At 42.3% G+C, this 25,572-nt stretch overlaps 2 protein-coding genes across 9 annotated transcripts in view; both read left to right on the forward strand.

Moving 5' to 3' along the window:
• The first annotated feature begins 1,287 nt into the window (after positions 1–1,287).
• Positions 1,288–15,620, forward strand: LOC124011473 (glycerophosphoinositol inositolphosphodiesterase GDPD2-like). 7 transcript variants are annotated; one of them, XM_046324895.1, is made up of 15 exons: positions 1,288–1,550; positions 3,896–4,188; positions 6,679–6,782; positions 6,921–7,014; positions 7,100–7,159; positions 7,348–7,446; positions 7,763–7,856; positions 8,267–8,412; positions 8,837–8,919; positions 9,089–9,248; positions 9,830–10,033; positions 10,129–10,277; positions 10,813–10,960; positions 12,576–12,658; positions 14,528–15,620. In XM_046324895.1, the coding sequence occupies exons 2-15, from the start codon at positions 4,102–4,104 to the stop codon at positions 14,670–14,672; spliced, it is 1,656 nt and encodes a 551-aa protein (XP_046180851.1). In that variant the 5' UTR covers positions 1,288–1,550; positions 3,896–4,101; the 3' UTR covers positions 14,673–15,620. The 7 variants fall into 7 exon arrangements, with proteins under 7 accessions (XP_046180851.1, XP_046180852.1, XP_046180853.1 ...); XM_046324896.1 differs by having other exon boundaries at positions 1,288–1,449; XM_046324897.1 differs by having other exon boundaries at positions 1,292–1,550; positions 14,603–15,620.
• Positions 15,621–16,271: 651 nt separating this feature from the next.
• LOC124011070 (disks large homolog 3-like) overlaps positions 16,272–25,572 on the forward strand; it is a 174,922-nt gene continuing 165,621 nt past the window's right edge. Inside the window, exons 1-3 of one of the 2 annotated variants that reach the window (XM_046324044.1) lie at positions 16,272–16,599; positions 18,837–18,968; positions 24,846–24,931. In XM_046324044.1, the coding sequence (XP_046180000.1) occupies positions 16,584–16,599; positions 18,837–18,968; positions 24,846–24,931 (234 nt within the window). In that variant the 5' untranslated portion in view covers positions 16,272–16,583. The remainder of the gene's footprint in view (positions 16,600–18,836; positions 18,969–24,845; positions 24,932–25,572) is intronic. The other variant, XM_046324046.1, reaches the window with a different exon arrangement.

Consider the following 25,572-nt stretch of genomic DNA (forward strand, 5'->3'; position numbering starts at 1 on the left):
CTCAACAAATTGGATGCAGTCTATCACAGTGCAATCCGTTTTGTCACCAAAGCCCCATATACTACCCACCATTGTGACCTGTACGCTCTCGTTGGCTGGCCCTCGCTTCATACTCGTCGCCAAACCCACTGGATCCATGTCATCTACAAGACCCTGCTAGGTAAAGTCCCCCCTTATCTCAGCTCGCTGGTCACCATAGCAGCATCCACCTGTAGCACACGCTCCAGCAGGTATATCTCTCTAGTCACCCCCAAAACCAATTCTTTCTTTGGGCCGCCTCTCCTTCCAGTTCTCTGCTGCCAATGACTGGAACGAACTACAAAAATCTCTGAAACTGGAAACACTTATCTCCCTCACTAGCTTTAAGCACCAACTGTCAGAGCAGCTCACAGATTACTGCACCTGTACATAGCCCACCTATAAATTAGCCCAAACAACTACCTCTTTCCCTACTGTATTTAATTTATTTATTTATTTTGCTCCTTTGCACCCCATTATTTTTATTTCTACTTGGCACATTCTTCCATTGCAAATCTACCATTCCAGCGTTTTACTTGCTATATTGTATTTACTTTGCCACCATGGCCTTTTTTGCCTTTACCTCCCTTATCTCACCTCATTTGCTCACATCGTATATAGACTTGTTTCTACTGTATTATTTGACTGTATGTTTGTTTTACTCCATGTGTAACTCTGTGTCGTTGTATGTGTCGAATTGCTTTGCTTTATCTTGGCCAGGTCGCAATTGTAAATGAGAACTTGTTCTCAACTTGCCTACCTGGTTAAATAAAGGTGAAATAAAAAAATTAAAAAGCACAGTTTATCAGTGACCAACAGATGCATATCTGTATTACCAGTCATGTGAAATCCATAGATACATTTTAAAAAATACATAGATTAGGGCCTAATGAATATATTTAAATTGACTGATTTCCTTATTTGAACTGTATAGTTTCAGTATAGTTTTTGTTTTTCTAACGGGTTCATTCATTATTTTATTTCAGTTTATTGAATTGTTTTTTTAAATGATATTGTTTTAGATTTAGTTTCACTTTTAGTTTACTGTAACAACTGACTCAAGTATGCTTGGTTTCCTCAGAGTTCATTGAAATGCAGTAGTACAGCTGTAGACATCCTCAGACAGAAGCCCTGGTTTTCTGACACTCAAACGATGTAGTTAATAGCATATATTTAGTACACTGATGAGGTGCATGAAAAACGTCCCTGCCTCTACCCCTACACACGTTCATTCTAATTTGACAGACCTGACAATGCTTTCTCTGCAGCTGTAGGCTACCTGTGTATGAGTGCCTCCCTCCAAATAGGCATACCCCTCCCCCCTTGCTACTTTAGGAACTTGCACCCATTCATTCTGATTCATTAACATTCCTGCCACAGATTTCCACAAAGAACCGGAGTGGACGACAGAACAACAGGCACAGAAAAGAGGTAATGAAATATAGTGGACTGGACTAGAACAAGTTGATGAACAGAACATCACCGGCTGTTACGGTGTTGCAATAGAGATGCACACACACTATGATCTAAAGGTATGGTGCATCTCATGCCTCCAGCTTTTACTAGCCTACTGCATTGGAATGTGTTGTCAAATGAACTCAAATTGACTAATAGATCTACCTATTTCAACTAAATGTTGAATTAAACACATTCAGTCTGTGTCAGTATTGAACTGAGATGGTTATCTTTTGTTTTTAAACTTTGGTAAATTGAGGAGAACATGTGAAATGTGCTGTATGGTACAGTAGGTCACATTCTAACTAGCACATCAAAAAAACTTCTGAATCACATTACTCATTGCAGGGTTCACCACAGAAATGGCTAAATAGTAGGCTGTGATTTCTGTCACTTACTTTTGTATGGCATTTTATTACCGTTTTTATGTCATCGTGAGTGGGTTTAATTTAGTATTTTTAAAGCATTCCAAATGTTAAAATCCAGGACAGTCGAGGCACATTTAATTTGATTTCAAGTGCTCATATTTAAAAGGGCAACAATCAGGTTTAGATCCATGATTCAATTGCAACAATCTTTGTAGACAGGTAGTTGATAAAACATGTTGGAATCTTGGCTCAAATAAAATAATCTTCCCCTTATCTGTTCTGATCAGTAAGCTTCCCTTATTTCCGTGTCGGCTAGTTTACCATGCTTACCTGTGCATGGAACGAAGAATGCTTACTATGTAACTGCCAAGTCGTAGTGCTTTGATGTGTGGCAAGGTGTACATCATGCTTTCTCACACTGGTAACACTGCTGACAACATAACTTTAATATTGTTAGGAGTAAATGTAAATGAGATGTTTCGTCTAACAAATATGGATATTGTTTTAGGACCACACACGTTTAAAGGAATGTTTTTGATGCTGTTGCCATCTTCCTGTTCATTATCGGAGGTTTTGTATCCTATGTTTTTATGTATTCTTATTATAATGCGGTACTTTAACATCACTAAAGTTCGCATTTAGTTTAGACTGATCAACACAATGTTTAGCATATTCAGATTTTCTCTAATAAACATAACGTGTTCTATTTGTAACACTCAAGGGCTGTGTTTAGACAGGCAGACAAATTCAGATCTTTTTTCCACTAATTGTTCTTTTGACCAATCATATCAGATCTTTTTCAGAGCTGATCTGATTGTTCAAAATACCAATTAGTGAAAAAGGATCCGAATTGCACGGCCGGTGTAAACACAGTTAAGGTGTGAGTTGATGGTCACTCGACTTGAAGCAGAATGTTCTGGATTATTCTCATATCAGTTGATAGTGATTGATGCCAGACTGGGTGTACAAGGACACACTGATTATTCACTGTTGGGTTGTATTGATGACATTCTGTGAACACTGTGATTCTGTAGCAGCTGACAAAAGTCTCTTTTTCAAGAGAGCCCTGGGCAAGAGGTGGTGGATTTAAGCGAGTTCCCCCCCACCATCCTGAAATTCAATTCTGTACATACATTTTTAGTCTCTTCAGTTGTAACCTAGTCATCTTACATTTCACAATGGCAAGGCATCTGGTTTCATACGGTAAAATCTATTCAGATTTCTTCGAGTTTCACTTATTGCCGACCTGCTCAGACATGCCCCTGTGTGATCATAAGGTTCACATGAGCCTGACCGGAGGGCTTTCCACAGCACAGAATACCTTCACACTGCATGTGCCCCTCTCTTTAAAGGCTAACTTCATGGATTAACAGCTCATGCTTTAAATATTTTTTGATCAATAGATGGTCGAATGTCAATTTGCTTTACAATGTTGTAGAACGATTTAGAAATTCACTGACTCAGGTAGAATAGCTACGAGTCTGTAACTTGAAATGTGTATTTCACCATTTTGTTGTTCTTTAGGAACTGGGCACCCTGCCCTAGTTTCTTATCAACACCCCAGTAAAGAGAATAACAGCATGGATCTGCCTCAGCCTGTTCAACCATCTTTTAACCCTCTTTACAAAGTAACATTTTAATATTGTGAAGCTTTGTCTTGGTTTGGTAAAACCAGGATGCCAGTCCCCCATACTAAACCCCTGGTTGAGGTCTCCCCACTGCAACCCCCTAGTGACAATGAACCCCCCCTCCTCCTTCCTCTCTATCCCTGCTCCCACCCTGTGTATGGATGTGCCTGTCACTGTCAGTTCTCCCGTATTGTATTGGAACGGAGGGTCTTATGGCGCGACTTCACTCTGAGGCCTCTTACAGAACCCCACAGGGTCGGCCATTGTCAGCTCTGTCAGCAGCCAGCCAGGCCGGCCCCCAACATAGAAGCTCTATTCAGGGATGTATTGAACAGGGATGGCCCTAATACTCACAGATATTCCCTCTTTATCCCTCACTCTCCCGTCCTTACTCTTTTCGTCTCTCTCTCCTCCTACACTGTGTAGGTTTAGAGTGGTGAGTCAGCCCTCAGCAGAGTGGAACCCCTCTCCTCACATACAGAGCACAGAGCTGCCAGACAAGGTGTTCTCCAGGAGTGTTGCCCACCCCCCACACACTCCACCGCTCTATCCAAACCCTCTAGGACAGACAGGATCCCCACTCCTCTGGACAGGACCTCATTTTTGTTTACTGTGAATGAAGAGATAAGGTGATGATGTCAGAGGACAGCTGTTGCCGAATATGCTGCAGGGGGGTGTATAGCTGCTACTGGAGGCACCCCAGTGAGAGGAAACGAAAAGTGAGTACTGTATGCCTAGAATTGTATTGTGTGTAGAATATACTGTAACTACAGGACATTCATGAAGACAATTATGATTTTTGGCACCAACTTCTCACTATCCTCACCTTTTGGTTTATGTACATTTGACATTTGACATTTTAATAATTTAGCAGATACTCTTATCCAGAGCGACCTATAATCAGTGTATTACTATGCACTGTAATTCCGTGTAGCTCAAATGTTGTTTTAGTGACTTCTCTCAGGTCAGAGCTACAGTTGGTCTGCAAGGAAATGTTGTTTTAATGACTTCTCTCAGGTCAGAGCTACAGTTGGTCTGCAAGGAAATGTTGTTTTAGTGACTTCTCTCAGGTCAGAGCTACAGTTGGTCTACAAGGAAATGTTGTTTTAGTGACTTCTCTCAGGTCAGAGCTACAGTTGGTCTACAAGGAAATGTTGTTTTAGTGACTTCTCTCAGGTCAGAGCTACAGTTGGTCTGCAAGGAAATGTTGTTTTAGTGACTTCTCTCAGGTCAGACCTACAGTTGGTCTGCAAGGAAATGTTGTTTTAGTGACTTCTCTCAGGTCAGAGCTACAGTTGGTCTACCAGGAAATGTTCACACTGCTTTGATATGTGTTGCAATAAAAATCATCATCGGCATCGTCACCCAGCAGTCACTGAGACACTGCCAAGGGAATTCAGCTTTGAATTTGCTTGCTCCTTCTCTGCAGTTCAATTTCTTGTACCTGCATTACCATGATTATAATGGATTAACATTCCATTGGGCAGCATTCAGTGGAAGCGTGAGGATTTTCCCCCTTTTATAAACTCATTGTGGTTGTATAATTGGAAGCCTTTATTCCAGTGAGGCCAGTGAGATGTGGATGGATGTTATTGGAGAGGCATCCATTCATTCAGACCTGTTGTGTAAATAAGGGCTGGATAATTGGGAGGGAGATTGCGATGCAGAGTAGAGTATGTGCATGTGTGCCAGGACTACTTTCTGAACTGAACAAACAAGCTCCTACAGGCTGGGTAAAAGCTTATCTGGGATGGATCAAGTGCTGAAAAAAAGTACCCAAATGTCATACTGGAATACAAGTAAAGATGCCTTAATAGAAAATGACTTGAGAAAAAGTTGAAGTCAACCAGTAAAATACTACTTGCGTAAAAGTCTAAAAGTAAATGTAATTGCTAAAGTATACTTAAGTATCAAAGGTAAAAGTATAAATCATTTCACATTCCTTATATTAAGCAAACCAGACAGCACCATTTACTTTTTATTTTAAAATGTACGGATATCTCGGGCACACTCCAACACTCAGTTATCATTTAAAAACAAAGCATTTGTGTTTATTGAGTCCGCCACATCAGAGGCAATAGGGATGACCGGGAATGTTCTCTTGATAAGTGCCTGAAGTGGACCATTTTCCAGTCAAAATGTAAAGAGTACTTTTGGGTGTCAGGGAAAATGTATGGAGTAAAATGTACATCATTTTCTTTAGGAATGTAATGAATTAAAAGTAAAAGTTGGCAAAAATATAAATAATAAACTACAGATACCCCCAAAAATGACTTAAGTCATTCTTTAAAGTATTTTTACTTAAGTACTTTACACCACTGGACAGAAGTGAAAAGGGGACAAACCATTAGTGTCTTAGGTGTCTTACGTGTGTGTGTGTTTGGACACAGTTAAGGGTGGGTGGATGCTGTTGTTTTTGATTCCTTTTGTGGATGAATGGAGTAGCAGGCGAAACCAAACATGAAGAGGCATTGGCTCCAACAGCCCTGAGGGAGCTAACCGCTGAGCCCTTCAGATGCACATGCACATGCACACGCACATGCACACACACACACGCACACGCACACGCACACGCACACAAACATGCACACAAACACAAACATGCACACAAACATGCACACAAACATGCACAAACGCACACAAACATGCACAAACACACACAAACACACACAAACACACCAATACACACACCAATACACACCAATACACACGCACGCACAAACACAAACACAAACACAAACACAAACACAAACACAAACACAAACACAAACACAAACGCACACACACTTACATGCACACAAACACAAACACGCACACAAACACGCACACACACAAACATGCACACAAACACACACACACACACTCACATGCACACACACACCAATGCACATGCAAACACAACACACTTGTTGATCAGAAGTGCAATAACACTCAGAAAATATATATTTGTAAAACATAGCTAGGGGTTATATGTACACGATTATTTTAATCATTTTCAAATGAACCCCGGAGATCAATCAAATTCATTGGATGCAAGTCCTGCAAACAGTTTCTGACTGTTGAAACAACCCATTTGCATACTTTTTATTTCATTCTGGAAGTTAAATGTCTTCCTGACAAAGAAGTTTAGTAATGAGATCTTCCAATGTCAGTAGAAATGAGAACGGGTTTAGGGCCCCAGGAGTAATTGTTGACTCTCCTTGCTACAGTGCTCCCGCTGCAGGTTGTCAGTCCTTACCGCTGTGTCCCTCCTCACTCTGTTCTGGATGTATGTCTGTCTGATGGCCTTCAATGACCGCGAGGATGTTAACTGGTGAGCTTGGTCATACACTCTGTGTGTGCATGTGTGCACATACAGCTGCAGACACAAACGCAAACAAACACACACACGCACACACTGACAGCGATGGACTCAAAACCCTGTGATCTGCCCTCAATTGTCCCGTAACAGGAAGGCCTTTTCCATTCTGAAACTGTGGGTGAACTGGTTCATGGTGCTAATAATCATCTCTGCTGTATTGACCATCTACTGCACCCTATTACTGGTGAGAGACACAATTCACACACCTGTCAATGTATTTACGGTATGTCGTTGACATCAGCTGAGTTGTAATGACTGTACAATTGCAGGTCTTTGCGCTGTTCCAACTTGCCTTGAAAGAGCCTTTGGACTTACACTGTCTGCACAAGGTATTAGGAACATTCTTTGTTTCCGAGAATGTTTCCCTTTACATGTTATTTAAGAAGTGCACAGCTATAGTGGCATAACATGAATGGCAATAGCATGGCTGATTAACAATAGTAAGTCACTTCAGGTGTAGCTTAAGTATTGACATGTGTTGACTGCATTATATTGTGTTGTGGTGTGCTCTGCCCAGTTGTTCCTGTTTTTAGGTGTGGTCTTCATCACCCTGGGCATTGCTGGAATAAGTTTACAGTGGAAAGAAGAGTGGCACACTGTTCTTCTGTCACTGCAGGTATAGCAGGGCCAGTGTACAGCACCATGGAACTGTGTGTGTGTGTGTGTGTGTGTGTGTGTGTGTGTGTGTGTGTGTGTGTGTGTGTGTGTGTGTGTGTGTGTGTGTGTGTGTGTGTGTGTGTGTGTGTGTGTGTGTGTGTGTGTGTGTGTGTGTGTGTGTGTGTGTGTGTGTGTGTGTGTGTGTGTGTGTGTGAGAATGTTCGAGCTAGAGTGAGGTGTGGAGTAAGCCTGTGTATTTAGGGTCAGTGCTTTGCCAGCAGTATGCAGCTCCCTGCTGTGTGTAATACACTGTATGTAACGTTGATCTCCCTCAGGCCACGGCGCCATTCCTACAGATGGGAGGGGTTGGAGCCCTGACCCTGGTCAGCTGGCTGGTGTTCCAGGGCTTCCATAGATCCCGCAGAGTAGGTCAGTGCTGAACTTGTCCAATGAAAATACCAAAATACTCACCGAGACATCAATAATATAAGATGTACAGTACACACCTATAGATAGCTACAGAAGTGGTCCTTCTGTAGCTCAGTTGGTAGAGCATGGCGCTTGTAACGCCAGGGTAGTGGGTTCGATTCCCGGGACCACCCATACGTACAATGTATGCACACATGACTGTAAGTCGCTTTGGATAAAAGCGTCTGCTAAATGGCATATATTATTATATTATTATATATAGATATGAATTCAATATTGATAGAATATAATTGAGTTCTGTGAACCCTGGAACAATTTAAAATCCGTTGACTATCTTCTTTCCTTGCCTTTTTGCATTCACAGCAATAGTTAAAGTATGACTGATTTGTTCGTTAACTTGTGTCTGTCAGCCTCTAAGATCCTCATCATGGTAGTGTTTACTGGCGTGTCAGTGGCAATGTTCCTCAGCCCACTCTTCATCCAATCCCCTTGTCTGGTGGACGAGAAACAGCTGCCCCCTAAACCTGCCCTCTTTGGTCATCGCGGAGCACCAATGGTGAGGAAGTGCCCACTTAATTTATCATACTGTGGTTCTATGGTCTCAATATTAAAGTGCAAGGCTGGGAAATGCTATGCACCTAAAGGTGATTGGTTACCGTGGATACGACTTGATTACAGAGCTAGAAGACCATCATCCAAAAATGGCTTATGTGTTACACTTTTACTGTTGACATCAATTCCATAATCATCCCTTATTATTCAGTATATATATGAACCAGAGGGCTGAAGCTTGAATTGCTGTCCAGTCATGTGATGGCACCACAAGGCATGTGGCTCTGACCCCATTACCTTGCTCCAGTCCTCTCCACTATCGCCACCGTAGGCCCACTCAGCTCAGCTGTGACATATGCAGCATGGCTCAGTGTTCACACAGAGTCAGGGTAGTCACCGGAGTGTTTCTCACCCATCTGTGTTTTCAGCTGGCCCCAGAGAACACCATGATGTCGTTCAGGAGGAGTGTGGGGTGCAACGTGACCGCCTTTGAGACGGACGTGCAGCTCAGGTACCCGGGGGACTAGGGAGGCTTCCTGTACATAGACGTGGCAGAGACGGATCAAAAGTGCACTGCTGTTTCAAATTGTTTTCAGTTTAATAATAAGGATGCATGGGATTTATATAACGCTTTTCAAAGACCCAAAGAGGCAGTTTATTGACGTTTCTTTCTCCTCCAGTAAGGACAGAGTTCCTTACCTGATGCACGACAACGGCAACCATTTCCTGAGGAGGACTACAGATGTTCTACAGAAGTTCCCTGGGAAAGACTTGAACCACAGCACAAACCTCACCTGGGAGGAGCTACAGGAATTAAACACTGGTGATTGGTTCCTGAAGGTAAGGGTGATATCCAATTTCATCAGCCTCCCTTGTATTTTGTAGTGGGGCGGCAGGTAGCCTTGAGGTCAAAGCGTTGGGCCAGTAACCGAGAGATCGCTGGTTTGAATACCGGAGCCTACAGGATGAGAAATGTGCCCCTGAGCAAGGCACACTAATTGCTCCAGGGATGCTGTACAATGGTGACCCTGGCTGTGACCCCAATCCTTGCAGATGTCTCAAGGGGGAGTTGGGATATTAAAGAAACACGTTTCCATTACACAGTATAAGCACCCCCCAAATTATTATTAGTTGGAAATAATTTCCGCTTAGTTGAACTATACCAACTCATTGACTAGGGGCGTCAGGTAGCCTAGTGTTTAGAGCATTGGGCGAGTAACCGAAAGGTTGCTCGATCGAATCCCCGAGCTGACGAGGTAAAAATATGTTGTTCTGCCCCTGAACAAGGCAGTTAACCCACTGTTCCTAGGCCATCATTGTAAATAAGAATTTGTTCTTAACAGACTTGCCTAGTTAAATAAAGGTTAAATAAAAAAATTATTGACATAATGACATATGCACTATGGATATCTCACTTTCAGACAGATCCATTCCGTTCAGTGTCCCAGCTCTCAGAACAGGAGAAGAAGACAGCTGGGAACCAGAGTGTTCCCTCCCTTCTGCAGCTACTTCACCTGGCCAAGACTCATAACACCTCTGTCATCTTTGACTTGAAGAATGACAACAACAATGACACTAATGACACTGTGAAAACCATCCTCAACTCTGGCATCCCCCACGACAAGGTTAGGGGAATGTCTATCAGTGTCACTACTTCACCAGTTCTGTGTAGTTATACTCTTATTACAGTTGTTTGACAGTGTATTTCTCCTCTCTCTAGATCCTCTGGCTTCCCCCCACACATAGGGAGGATGTGAAGAAGGTTGCACCAGGATTCAAACAGGTTTACAACAATGTGCTTGATATGAACCGTGATGGAGCAGATCATCTGAATATCAAGTACAGTGCGTTGAGCTTCACAGAGATCGGGTCAGTAGCCTACCTCAAAGCGCCCACGCTTTTCTCAGAGCTGTGGCCAAATGAACCTTCATTCCAAAACCACATTCTACCTGTCTTCTGACAGCTGCAGGTGTACTGGTTTCATAATTACAAGTGTTTATGTTGGCGTGCTGAGACAAGGAAATGGCACTATCTTAGACTGAGATACACACAATGCCTCAGGGGGGAATGAGATTCAAATCATGTTTTCGCACAGGTGGATTTCGAATGGCTGAGAGCCCAGTAGTGAAAGTTCCTCATGGGATGATTAGTTTCTGTTGATTTAGTGAAATGAATGGGAAAGTGTTGTCTGAACAAGCATGATGTTTCCTTTAATAGTATGACATCTTACAGTATGATTAACCACTCCTGTCTGTGGTCTTTAACAGGTGTCATGTTTGCTGAAGTAACTCTGTCTAAGCTGAACTCCTACTACTGATTATATGTTGCTGATCTGACACAGCTCTTTCACCTAATCTTTTCATTCGCTACTGAATTTGTGTTTGTGTGTGTTTGTGTGAGACAGGGAGCTTCGGAAAAGGAACGTTTCGGTGAACCTGTGGGTGGTGAATGAACCATGGCTCTTCTCTTTAATGTGGTGCTCGGGGGCCAGCTCTGTGACCACCAACGCCTGCTCTGTCCTACAGGACAAGAACCAGCCTGACTGGACAATGGTGAGGGACCAACATCAAACCCCATCTTCTTCACTCTCCCATAGTCACTCCCTCTTCAAAGGTCAAACAGATCACCCCACCCAGACATTGTAATTCTCACAAAGTCAACGTTGCTTTTAAACATTAGATAACATATACAGTTGAAGTCGGAAGTTTACATACACTTAGGTTGGTCAGAGGTTTACATGCACTACTTTGTGCATCACACAAGTAATTTTTCAAACAATTGTTTACAGACAGATTCTTTCACTTATAATTCACTGTATCACAATTCCAGTGGGTCAGAGGTTTATATACACTAAGTTGACTGTGCCTTTAAATAGCTTGGAAAATTCCAGAAAATGATGTCATGGCTTTAGAAGCTTCTGATAGGCTAATTGACATCATTTGAGTCAATTGAAGGTGTACCTGTAGATGTATTACAAGGCCTACCTTCCAACTCACTGCCTCTTTGCTTGATATTATGGGAAAATCAAAATAAATCAGCCAAGACCTCAGAAAAAAAATTGTAGACCTCCACAAATCTGGTTCATCCTTGGGAGTAATTTCCAAACGCCTGAAGGTACCACCTTCATCTGTACAAACAATAGTACGCCAGTATAAACACCATGGGACCACGCAGCTGTCATACCGCTCAGGGAGGAGATGCGTTCTGTCTCATAGAGATGAATGTACTTTGGTGCAAAAAGTGCAAATCAATCCCAGAACAACAGCAAAGGACCTTGTGAAGATGCTGGATGAAACGGGTACAAAAGTATCTACGTATATCCATAGTAAAACGCGTCCTATATTGACATAACCTGAAAGGCCGCTCAGCTAGGATGAAGTCACTGCTCTGGTCTGATGAAACAGAAATAGAACTGTTTGGCCGTAATGACCATCGTTATGTTTGGAGAAAAAAGGGGGAGGCTTGCAAGTCGAAGAACACCATCGCAACTCTGAAGCACGGGGGTGGCAGCATCATGTTGTGGGGGTGCTTTGCTGCAGGAGGGACTGGTGCACTTCACAAAATAGATGGCATCATGAGGGAGGAAATTATGTGGATATATTGAAGCAACATCTCAAGATATCAGTCTAAATCTTGGTTGCAAATGAGTCTTCCAAATGGACAATGACCCCAAGCATACTTCCAAAGTTGTGGCAAAATGGCTTAAGGACAACAAAGTCAAGGTATTGGAGTGGCCATCACAAAGCCCTGACCTCAATCCTATAGAAAATGTGTGGGCAGAACTGAAAAACCATGTGCGAGCAAGGAGGCCTACAAACCTGATTCATGTACATCAACTCTGTCAGGAGGATTGGCCAAAAATTCACCCAACTTATTGTGGGAAGCTTGTGGAAGGCTTCCCGAAACGCTTGACCCAAGTTAAACAATTTAAAGGTAATGCTACCAAATACTAATTGAGTGTATGTAAACTTCTGACCCACTGGGAATGTGATGAAGCTGAAATGTATATGTAAAATTCTGACTTCAACTGTATCATGATATCCATGTGTAGAATTGAACTTGTCATTTTCTTACATGTTTTTCATCTTGTGCGCCATCTATGGGTCGTATAAATGTACCTACTCGGTTTGCTGGTACGTATTTTATGTGTGTCTGTGTGTGTTTCAGGGACGTAATACATACAGATGTACATGGATCACATTGGACCTGGGGTCATTGCTCATAATGTTCGCACTCTTCATCTTAAAGAGGTGAGTAGCACACTGGTATTGCTTGTAAAAGAAAATGGAAACAGTCTAGAATTTTAGGACTTGATTTGTTCCCTTTAGTTTTCTGCTTTGAAAAAGGTGCTGTCTCAGTCATGCTAAAGATGGGTTTTGCTAGTAGACATTGATAATCAATATAATTGATGAAAAAATTCAAATTGATTTCCCTTTTTAGCAAAGTTTACAGTAATTCTGTACGGTACTAACTAAGATAATTGCTATCTGCAATGCCTTCAGAAAGTATTCATACCCCTTGATTTATTCCACATTTTGTTGTGTTACTGCCTGAATTTGATTAAATATATATTTTTATCACCCATCTACACACAATAACCCATAATGACACAACATGTTTTTTGTAATGTTTGCACATTTATAGAAACTGAAATACAGAATTATCTAATATACATAAGTATTTATACCCCTGAGTCAATACTTTGTAGAATAACCTTTGGCAGCGATTACAGCTGTGAGTCTTTCTGGGTCTCTAAGAGCTTTCCACACCTGGATTGTGCAACATTTGTTCATTATTCCTTTCGAAATTCTTCAAGCTCTTTTAAATTGGATGTTGATCATTGCTAGACAACCCTTTTCAGGTCTTACCAGTAGATTTAAGTCAACTTTAATTCGGGCCACTCAGGAAAATTCACTTTGTTCTTGGTAAGCAACTCCAGTGTAGATGTGTCCTTGTGTTTTAGGTTATTGTTATACTGAATGGTGAATTCATCTCCCAGTGTCGGGTGTAAAGCAGACTGAACCAGGTTTTCCAGAAGGATTTTCCTGTACTTAGCTCCATTCGGTTTATTTTTTATCCTGAAACTCCTCAGTACTTAAAGATTACAAGCATACCCATAACATGATGCAGCCACCACTATGCTTGAAAATATGAAGCGTGGTAATCAGTAATATGTTGTATTGGATTTGCCCCAAACATGACACTTTTTACTCAGGACAAAAAGTAAATTGCTCTGCCACATTTTTGCAGTATTATTTGAATGCCTTGTTACAAACAGGATGCATGTTTTGGAATATTTCTTATTATGTACTTTTCACTCTGTCAATGAGGTTAGTATTGTGGAGTAACTACATTGTTGTTGATCCATCCTCAATTTTTCCTATCACTGTTTTTTTAAAGTCACCATTGGCCTCATGGTGAAATCTCTGAGTGGTTTCCTTCCTCTCAGGCAACTGAGTTAGGTGTAATAATTAACTTCACCATGCTCAAAGGGCTGATCAATGTCTGTTTAAAAAATATATATTTTTAAATTTCCCATCTATCAATAGGTGCCCTTTGTGAGGCATTGGAAAACCTCTCTGGTCTTTGTGGTTGAATCTTTGTTTGTAATTCACTGCTTGACTGAGGGACTTTTACAATTATCTGTATGTGTAGGGTACAGAGATGAGGTTGTCATTCAAAAAATAATTTTAAACACTATTATTGAACACAGATTGAGGGCATGAAACTGGTTAAGTACATTTTTAAATGTTGAATACTTATTGACTCAAGACATTTCAGCTTGAAAGTATTAATTTGTAAAAACAAACTAACAAAAAAATCCACTGACATGATGGGGTATTGTGTTTAGGCCAGTGATGAAAATAAAATCTAAATGTAATCCATTTTAAATTCAGGCTGTAACACAACAAAATGTAAGGGGTGTGAATACATTCTAAAGGCACTGTATGTATCTTAAATGATGAATTGGACTGATAAATAAGGATTATACCATGCTCTCTTACCATAATACATTTAATTCTTGTATTGGTGTAAATAATGTAATTTGTAGTGTTTCGGTTGCATTAATGACATGCAAAGAAAATAACTGCTTTATTTGTGCTTATCTTATAAACTAGGACACAAGAGCATCATATAAAGAGACATTCTATAATGAGGAAGTGGAATAATGGTTTGTGTCTGATTATCTCTAGAAGAAAAGAGATGCACACATGTTCTGCTTTGGAATCAAGAGAGCTATCTTCCTTCTTACCATCTGAATAGTTCAGCTTGGATCCAGAAATCCATCCCACCCCACCCTACTGTCTGAATAGTTCAGCTTGGATCCAGAAATCCATCCCACCCCACCCTACTGTCTGAATAGTTCAGCTTGGATCCAGAAATCCATCCCACCCCACCCTACTGTCTGAATAGTTCAGCCTGGATCCAGAAATCCATCCCACCCCACCCTACTGTCTGAATAGTTCAGCTTGGATCCAGAAATCCATCCCACCCCACCCTACTGTCTGAATGGCTCAGCGTGGATCCAGAAATCCATCCCACCCCACCCTACTGTCTGAATGGCTCAGCGTGGATCCAGAAATCCATCCCACCCCACCGTACTGTCTGAATGGCTCAGCGTGGATCCAGAAATCCATCCCACCCCACCCTACTGTCTGAATGGCTCAGCGTGGATCCAGAAATCCATCCCACCCCACCCTACTGTCTGAATGGCTCAGCCTGGATCCAGAAATCCATCCCACCCCACCCTACTGTCTGAATGGCTCAGCCTTGAATCAGGAAGTAATTGGGCTAATTGAAGAGACAGTATCTATAAAAATGTGTGGATCACATGCGTAAAGTACATTTTACATTCATTATGAGAATTTATGAGCAAAGGTGAAAATACCACATGCGTTGCCACAAGGATGGCCATTCAAGAAGTAATTTGTCATTTTATTTCAATATATTTAGATGCTTTTTGTGACCATTTGTAAATAGTGTTTTCCTATAGAAAATGTTTGACACTGTATTTGTAAAAAAAAATATTTATTTGTTCACTGTATACATTAAGTTTAAGTTTACATTACGTCTTATTTGGAAACTACTGGTGTTGGGTTCATTGATAAATGTCAGCACTATTTCCACTGGGGCTTACATTCTGAATGAGAGATTTACAAAATGATCACAAATGATCTTATAGCCTATTTTTTAAATAAAATGTTATCTGGATTTGACGCCTGTCTGTGTGTACGCGCCCGTGTGAACGCGCCCGTGTGTACGCGCCCGTGCGTGAGTGAGTAGTTGTGTGCGTGAGGGACGGAGCGTGTGTTTCAGAAAATTACATGTCATGATTTATTTGTGTGTGAATAAAAACATTTGAATGTGTTGAGTTCAGTTGCTGCAGATGCTGGTCCTTGGCAATATGAAAGTCTCTTCTCCAACCATTAGATGGCAGGAGTAACCAGGTTTTTGTGCGATGGTCAAGTGTCAAACTATTGAATATTTTTGGTTGGCTATTTTAAAAAGTTGGAATTTAAAGGAATTGTTCCTAGGTGATACTGATGATAGGAATCAGGTTGGTGGTGGTGGATATGAAGACGATGATTATGATGATAATAATAATTCATAATAGTAATTCAGTTCATTTGTAAAGCACAAATACATTTTTTTGAAATAATAATAAAAATTATAAAAACAATCCAGAACATAGAACACAGGCAACAAACAAAGTTATGATTTTAGTCCATGAAAATGATCCCACAAAGACCTGGATGTATTTTTGAATGACAAGGAATGTGTCTGTGCTGGGCTGCCTATAGACCCACATCCCCATGGGTGGGCTACAGACTCATTCATATACAGTGATCACATGTTTAGGCGAGGGGCCGAGGCCGCGACAGTGGCGCATAAACACTTTCACTATTTCAACAGAATTCCCGGGAACTTCACATGAAAGAAATTCTTCTCGTGCCGAGTGCCCTGCTGCTGCTACGGTTAAAGTAACATTTCAGTGTAGAGCGAATTTGGGAGTGTCTGTTTTGGTGGTTGCGTTTATAACTGCGGGATTACAGTTGTTTTGGTGAAGAGTAACGGTACAACATTCAACGCCGAATTTCAACTTGTTACTTCTGGTTTCTGGGTTAGTTTTCGGCTTGCCTCGAAAAGTAGTTCTCAAAATATTTTCAACACACCATGGTCCACAAGTATGGTAAGTGCCTACATAATGTTTCTCAGGAATTTAGAGGAAAAGTTTTAAACTAAAAGTTTATTCGAGGCAGTTTTTAGAACGTTTAGGCTTATTCGCTGTTATAGTTGTTAAAGTAATGACACGTCGAAAATAGCAACTACAATGTAGGTTTTCCGTGGTTTTGCCACTGTATTGTCAACTATGAAGCATGAACAGAATGAACTAGTGCATTTTTGGAAGAAACTTGAAATCTTCTAAGCGAAAACAGGAAGTATGTTTCCATGAACTCATATATAGGCTACTGCCATGGAGCACTTTCACACTGCCAAGGGAAGTAATTCAGTTTACTCATAATAAACTTTGTGGATGTAGTAAGGGAGGGTGGATCATCTCAATGCTGTTAATTAGGCTACCTACACCTCCCACCTGGCTTCAGCAAACAGCTGTGCACCCTCATGCAATGTAAACAGCAGGGGTACTCAAATACTATACTGAACAAAATTCAGAACGCAACGTGTAAAGTGTTGGTCCTATGTTTCATGAGCTGAAATAAAAGATCCCAGAAATGTTCCATAATGCCCAAAAATATTATTTATTTTAACATTTTTGCATAAATTTGTTAAGTGAGCATTTCTCCATTGGCAAAAAAAATCTATCCACCTGACAGGTGTGGCATATCAAGAATCTGATTAAACAGCATGATAATGACAAAGATTCACCGTGTTGGCAATAAAAGGCCACTCTAAAATGTGCAGTTTTGTCACACAACACAATGACACCGATGCCTCAAGTTTTGAGGGAGCATGCAATTGGCATGCTGACTGCAGGTATGTCCACCAGAGCTGTTGCCAGAGAATTTAATGTTAATTTCTCTACCATAAGCTGCCTCTAATGTCATTTTAGAGAATTTGGCAGTACGTTCAACCAGCCTCATAACCACAGACCACGTTTAACCACGTGAGTCCAGAACCTCCATATCCGGCATCTTCACCTGCGGGATCTTCTGAGACCAGCCACCCGGACACCTGAGGAGTATTTTTGTCTGTAATAAAGCCCTTTTGTGGGTAAAAACGCATTCTGATTGGCTGGGCCTGGCTCCCCAGTGCGCGCCCTTGCTCAGTCATGTGAAATCCATAGATTAGGGCCTAATGAATTTATTTCAATTGACTGATTTCCTCAAATGAACTGCAACTGTAACTCAGTAAAATCGTGGAAGTTGTTGCATGTTGCGTTTATATTTTTGTTCAGTTCGGTATATTTGAGAAGGTCCGGTCACATACATTTCTTAAGTAGCTAAGGTCCGGATGGATAATGTCATTTATCGGCGTAGGTACAAACCCTCAGCTCGCAACCCATGTGACCCCAAACTGTTCACATCCCTCTTGTTGGCAGAGGGAAAAATGTGCCGTTTTAAAGCTAATTTCCTGCAATTCTACATATTTTCCATGTGCTATGTTTCTTCATATGATACCAGGAGTTGAATCCCGACCAAATTCACCAAATATCAATATATATTGACCCACCTATTGAGTATAGCTGCTATATAGTATAGAGTATGGCTGCTATACAGTATAGAGTATGGCTGCTATACAGTATAGAGTATGGCTGCTATACAGTATAGAGTATGGCTGCTATACAGTATAGAGTATGGTTGCTATACAGTATAGAGTATGGCTGCTATACAGTATAGAGTATGGCTGCTATACAGTATAGAGTATGGCTGCTATACAGTATAGAGTATGGCTGCTATACAGTATAGAGTATGGCTGCTATACAGTATAGAGTATGGCTGCTATACAGTATAGAGTATGGCTGCTATACAGTATAGGGTATGGCTGCTATACAGTATAGAGTATGGCTGCTATACAGTATAGGGTATGGCTGCTATACAGTATAGACTATGGCTGCTATACAGTATAGAGTAGGCATACTATACTCTAGTTCTGATAGTACTCCCCTTTCCTGCCCATAGCAGCACTAAAAGTCAGACAAACTCTTGAGCAATGAACAAAACCAACTCGATCCTAAATTGCATAGTAGCCTATCACAAGTGTGCCTCTAAACCCTCATTTTAGGAATTTCCTACTGTTTCACGTACACTTAGACTTGTGTTATGCTAATGGTGGAATAATATTGCCAAATGTTTGAAGGACCATAATGGTAATGTGCACTGCACTGCACATCTGATCAGTTTCTTAACTTTTTATCACTACGACTGGCTCTGTGAGGGTGTTAACATGAAGTATCCATGTTGTCAGACACAGAGAGGGCAGTGGGTCTGCTGAGACAATACCAGGATAGTCTGACCAGGCCAGAGGAACAAGCCCTGAAGACCAGCGTGGGGAAGGTCTCCGCCATCTTCGGAAGCCAACTGTTTCAAGCCCTACTTGGTAAGACGAGGAAAATACGCACATGCTTTCACTATTATTATTTTATGAATAAAGAAGTCTCAGTCCAACCAGACAACAAATCAGCTAGTGCAGTGTTTCCCATCCCTAGTCTTCGAGTACACCAAACAGTATACATCTTTCATTACAGCCATGGACAAACACACCTCATTCAGCTCATTGAGGGCTTGACGATGAGTTGACAAGTTGAATCAGGTGTACTTGTCCAGGGTTATAATAAAAATATGTACTCTTGGGGGTACTGGAGGACCAGAGTTGGGAAACACTCAATTCGTGCGTTTAGTTTCAAGAAAATGAGCAACGACTCACTAGTTGTTTTTGTGTGGAGGGTTGTTCTTGACCAGAGCTAAAAGACATAGATGGCACAGTCAGGTTATATTCATTTTTGTGGGAAGAGCCTAAACGTTTTTCAGTGAGATCCCATGAAAGAGGCCTTTCAGTTCAACTCACAAAAGGTTTTGCTGTATACCACCCCCCCCCCCCCTTCCTCTCTAATGTACTCGGATGGTAATGAAATCCTATTAAACATGCCCGTGACACTGTCTATGTGCTGATCACAAGCCGGCCCTCTCAGAGAGCTCAACGTTTTACCAGAGGCTCACATTTCTTTACCTTGTGAAAGAGTTACACATATTTTTTCAACTTGCACATCAGTCAGTATTTGCACTGTGCCATCTTATCCTGCCTTGGTCAGGATAATCTCATAGGAAGACTTCCTAGATGTGGTTCATTCGCAACAGCCAAAACACTGCTGTATGAGCTGTAATAACAGAGTGTTACCAGTCCAGAATAGATTTTTGCAATACCATGAATGTGCATGACCTCACCACCTCGACAGTATCATTGCTTAACTGGAACCATGAACTAAACTGACTCTTGAGTGTGTTGCAACGATACCTTAATAAGCAGTTACGGCACCAAATCAGCTCCTGTGAAACTATATTTCACTTTAGTCTTTTTACCCTGCAAAGGAGACAAATTAGTTCCATTTAACCAATGGCTGAGTGGCCCCTCTAATTATCATGGCCATTCCCAAATGATGCTACCCTGTGGGTCTGCTGCTTCGGCTGCTCTACCCAGAAATCTGGAGCCTCCATGGGGGATGGGGGTCCATGGAGCAGGGGGGAGGACTGGAGAAGAGGGTAGACTGAGGAGGCTGTCCACCATGACCAGTGGTCTCTCCAGACGTGGATGCCTGCCTGTCCAAACTCGCTGAACAGATACGTTGATAATAATGTGCTCTTTAGCGAAACTGTTTCTGCGGTCTAACTAGAAAACGATGTGTTAATCCCAACACAGAAAAGACCAGATATAGTGATCTATCTGTCAGCCTGTTCGTGTGGTCAATATCTCCAGTATTCAAAGGATGGATTTGTAAACCACATATGACTATCCCAACAGTTTATGTCTGATTTATTAAAGAGGTTGCCTCCACATCAAAAGAGTAGGCTGGGGTACAGCGAGGGGGTTTAGGATTCCGAATCAGGATTCCAAGCATTCCACTCCAAAGAGTCTGGATCCCGGGGCAGGAATGTGCAGCCATAGTCTGGGGCTGGAGGTACGGTAGAGTAGAGTACTGTAGAAAAAAACAGCTCATGGCTGCCTTTGCCCGCGCCATCCTCACCCTCTGTTTCTCCTGGCCTGAGTTCAGCCTGAGGATACAGCCGAGAGAGTCTGTGGGTGAGAGAGAGAGTCTTAGACGCAGGGGCAGAGCGGGGTCAAATGAGGCCCGGGTTTTCTCCTCAACATGTGGTTTTAATCATCAGCCCAGGCACAGGGGAGGTGCTGAACGTTTACACAGCTAACGGGAACACAGGGTTATTCAAACATTACTCACCGCATTAGCCTCCCAGATGCTCTCTGCTGTTTTCCTTCAGGGCCGAGGTTTGTTTGCTACTGTCACTACTGTACATTTGTACAGTACCTATGTAAATAGAGGTAGATGGACTTTGTTTAGGCTACTTGTTGTAGTGGGATTGTTGTAGTGGTGAAGCAATTTTTTCACCCCCTGCATTTTTGTTGTTGCCAATGTATCGCTATCGGTATGCTCTGTCACAGTGGGAAAATGTGTAAATGAACAGTATTGGCACTGTGTCAAACAAGGTATTATGAAAGTGAATGAAAACTGGCATGACTGGTGTAAAGAAGTGTTCATCAGTTCAGCTGTGGGCAGCATTGTACAGTATTTGAGTATTTGATGTGTGAATGAATGGGAGTGCCCTTGCTTGTGATGCACTGTGGGAAGTTGGAGCACTGAGCGCTTGATTGGATGTTTTGCATGGTTGCACAATCATGAACAAAGGTCGCCTTAACTGCGGACTCATCTCTTTGTTCCCCCGACATGCAAACATGCAGGAAGAGGTCGTGGCTAGAGGGGGGGGGGTTGGGCACACACAAACACCCACCCAACCACGCATACACACCCACACACAACACTCCCACAACTTAGTCCATAAGTAGTGGAGCAGGATATTATTGTAGGGTAGGAGAGGAGGGAGGGATGGAATTGTACGCTCCTTTACCTCTGACCCAATTTTGTTAGATTCTAATGAGCAGAGTGTCTGTCTGTCTGTTGCTCATTGTCATCCCATGGAAAGCACTCAGGGCCACATTATTTTCAGGCTGATTCACCCAGAGCTGGCTATGAGTGGAGAGATGTCTCCAGTACACTTGAATAGGTCTACCGGATATACGTAGAGGCGGATCTAACATGGGTGTATGCACACACACACACACACACACACACACACACACACACACACACACACACACACACACACACACACACACACACACACACACACACACACACACACACACACACACACACACACACACACACACACACACACACACACACACACACACACACACACACACACACACACACACACACACACACACACACACACACACACACACACACACACAAAGCCCACAGTGTCGTTTGTAGAACAGAGAGAAGTAACAGCTGGAGACATTATAGACTGACTGAGGCACACATTCTAACCAGGACATCCCAAAACGGATCCACAGTGCTGAACAGAGATCTGTGAGAGACGGCCTGTGAAAGAGGTAACCGGGATAAAACAGGGTTTGTATTTTCTGTTCCGTGGCCAGGAATTGATGTGGTCTTCGAGGGTTGGAAAATGTTTTGGAAAGCTGGAGAAAGAGGAAGCTGCAGCCTCTGAGGTTTCATCTGACTCTGGCTTTTGGGAAAACATTGCACCTCTTCACAGCTCTGAACACACTGTTTTCTGTTGATAATGCACCTCTTCACAGCTCTGAACACACTGTTTTCTGTTGATAATGCACCTCTTCACAGCTCTGAACACACTGTTTTCTGTTGATAATGCACCTTTCTTAAGGGTTTGCCGTTTGATAATGGTTTCAAATAAGGGATGGAATTGTACGCTCCTTTACCTCTGACCCAATTTTGTTAGATTCTAATGAGCAGAGTGTCTGTCTGTCTGTTGCTCATTGTCATCCCATGGAAAGCACTCAGGGCCACATTATTTTCAGGCTGATTCACCCAGAGCTGGCTATGAGTGGAGAGATGTCTCCAGTACACTTGAATAGGTCTACCGGATATACGTAGAGGCGGATCTAACATGGGTGTATGCACACACACACACACACACACACACACACACACACACACACACACACACACACACACACACACACACACACACACACACACACACACACACACACACACACACACACACACACACACACACACACACACACACACACACACACACACACACACACACACACACACAAAGCCCACAGTGTCGTTTGTAGAACAGAGAGAAGTAACAGCTGGAGACATTATAGACTGACTGAGGCACACATTCTAACCAGGACATCCCAAAACGGATCCACAGTGCTGAACAGAGATCTGTGAGAGACGGCCTGTGAAAGAGGTAACCGGGATAAAACAGGGTTTGTATTTTCTGTTCCGTGGCCAGGAATTGATGTGGTCTTCGAGGGTTGGAAAATGTTTTGGAAAGCTGGAGAAAGAGGAAGCTGCAGCCTCTGAGGTTTCATCTGACTCTGGCTTTTGGGATAACATTGCACCTCTTCACAGCTCTGAACACACTGTTTTCTGTTGATAATGCACCTCTTCACAGCTCTGAACACACTGTTTTCTGTTGATAATGCACCTCTTCACAGCTCTGAACACACTGTTTTCTGTTGATAATGCACCTTTCTTAAGGGTTTGCCGTTTGATAATGGTTTCAAATAAGTGGTGGTTAGTGCAAAGTAATTTCACATAAATTGAACAATTTACACGAGCGATATGAGCGATAGTACGAGCGATAGTAATATATTTATCTCAATTATTTTGTTTTACTATCAGGGCAAGTTATATGTTTGCATTATTTGTACAATGCTTACAACAAAGCTAAATACTACATTGTAGAATCATAGGACTAAATCATTGTGTGTGTGTGTGTGTGTGTGTGTGTGTGTGTGTGTGTGTGTGTGTGTGTGTGTGTGTGTGTGTGTGTGTGTGTGTGTGTGTGTGTGTGTGTGTGTGTGTGTGTGTGTGTGTGTGTGTGTGTGTGTGTGTGTGTGTGCCTCTCAAACCAGCTGGGCAGCAAACATCTCTGCTTCTACTCCTACACAGTCAGACACTCTTACACAGTGATGATTCACATGCCCCCTTCATCCACTTTTGTTCCCACTGTTGGGACACACACACACACACACACATTGGTACATACAGTGCCTTCACTCCTTTAGCTCTAGTTCACAGAAATCACACACATATTTGTACACAATACATATTTATACATTTCAAGTTATTGTTGATCTTCTTTCAACACATTGTTTCTGTCCATGTGTCCTGACATTGAAGCTAACAAAGTTGTAGCAGGAGCTCCTATGAGAACAGCGATCTCTTTATGTCAACAGTTCAGCAAGGGGGCCAGTGTGTGACATCAGCAACAATGTCTCCCCGCATTCTCATCAAGTGGCTGCCAGTCAATAGGTGACCACAGGACACAGCAGCTAAATGACCCGAAAGGTGATGAAGGGAGAGGAGAGGGAGGAGAGAGAGGTGGTAGCAGAGGGGAAGGGAGGAGAGAGGAAGGGAGGAGAGAGGAGGAAGGAGAGGAAGGGGGAGGAGAGGGGAAGGGAAGGGAGGAGAAGGGGGAGAGAGAGGAAGGGGGAGGAAAGGAGGAGAGGGAAGAGAGGAAGGGGGAGTGTTTTAGAAACTCAATTAAAGAAGGTGGATGAGTTGAGGAAATGAAGGCAATGGTCATGGTAGGAGAGTAAGCAGGATTTGGGAGGGTGAGAAGTTTTGGGCTGACAGTGAGGGAGGCCTGTGTTACAGAGCTGGCCACAGTGGAACACAGCATGCCCTAGTGGTGATGGAGTGAGAGGAAGTGACACAGAACAGGAGTTTTTTCTGATCTGACTAACATCTAGGTATAGGCACCAATGACCTCAGGGGGTCTATGGACATCACAGACAGTCCAACATCTTCATGCCATACCATTCGTGCAGATGGGGTATTTGTGGAGAAATCTCTACTTCTCCCATCTAATTTAGTCTGAACTCAATTCCGTAGGAGGCAGAGTGCTGATCTTTATTAGACCATACAAAAGATGACTTGTTGGGGCAGATTGGACATTGAGCAGACAGGATTTGAGTCGTACAACAACATTTAGAAAAGTTTTAGACAAAAACATAAATGAGAAATAGTGAAGAGATGTCCCACCCATACAGAGAACCACACTGAAGGAAACAAACTCTTTTTGGGGGGGGATTGTCTTTCAAGTACTCACATCTGAGGAGACAATGGCCTTTATTTCGATAACTTGGTGTTTATTCAATTCCTTGCAGATATCCAAGAATGTTACGAGGTGACCCTGCAACTGAACACAACCCAGAACGCAGTGAAGGAGGCCAGTGCTGAGGATGCGGGGGAGGTGAGAAACTTCGAGAAAGTCCTGCTCCACTTTCTCAGTCAACTTGTACACAATGTAAAAATCTGTTAACCAGATTTTTAAAAATCCCTTTAAAAATGCTCTACACATCTTGCATAATGCACAAAAGATTGTAGCGATCCTTGCTAATGTGAGCCAACTCTATTGGTGCTATGCGTAGGGTGTTTACCTTTCACTCCAGCAACCCAGATTCGCTCCCCTGTCCCGCCATTTTCTACACTGGTGTCAGAAGTGGAGAGAGAGAGAAAGTAGTAGTCAGAGAGAGAGAGAGAGAGAGAAAGTAGTAGTCAGAGAGAGAGAGAGAGAGAGAAAGTAGTGGTTGTCTGGGAGTGATGGAGAAAGACAGACATCACAGCATTAGTCAGTTCAACAGTGGTAACACCATGTGCTCATCAGTGGGCTGCTGATGACGATGTCACACGATGACGATGTCACACAGACCTTTCATTACAAGTGTTTGCAATTGCATCACATGGTCACCACCGGTAATATTTATAGACCAGCTCAGGAAAAATAAACACTGAGAAGTTTGGTAGAAAGTAATTCAATTCAAAGCAGGAGAGCATAAAACACAAACTTTCTAGTAGGGTGTACACTTCAGTAAATACAGGCCATTTACTCTA

Source organism: Oncorhynchus gorbuscha, linkage group LG23 (assembly GCF_021184085.1).
Source record: "Oncorhynchus gorbuscha isolate QuinsamMale2020 ecotype Even-year linkage group LG23, OgorEven_v1.0, whole genome shotgun sequence".
Lineage (NCBI taxonomy): Eukaryota > Metazoa > Chordata > Actinopteri > Salmoniformes > Salmonidae > Oncorhynchus > Oncorhynchus gorbuscha.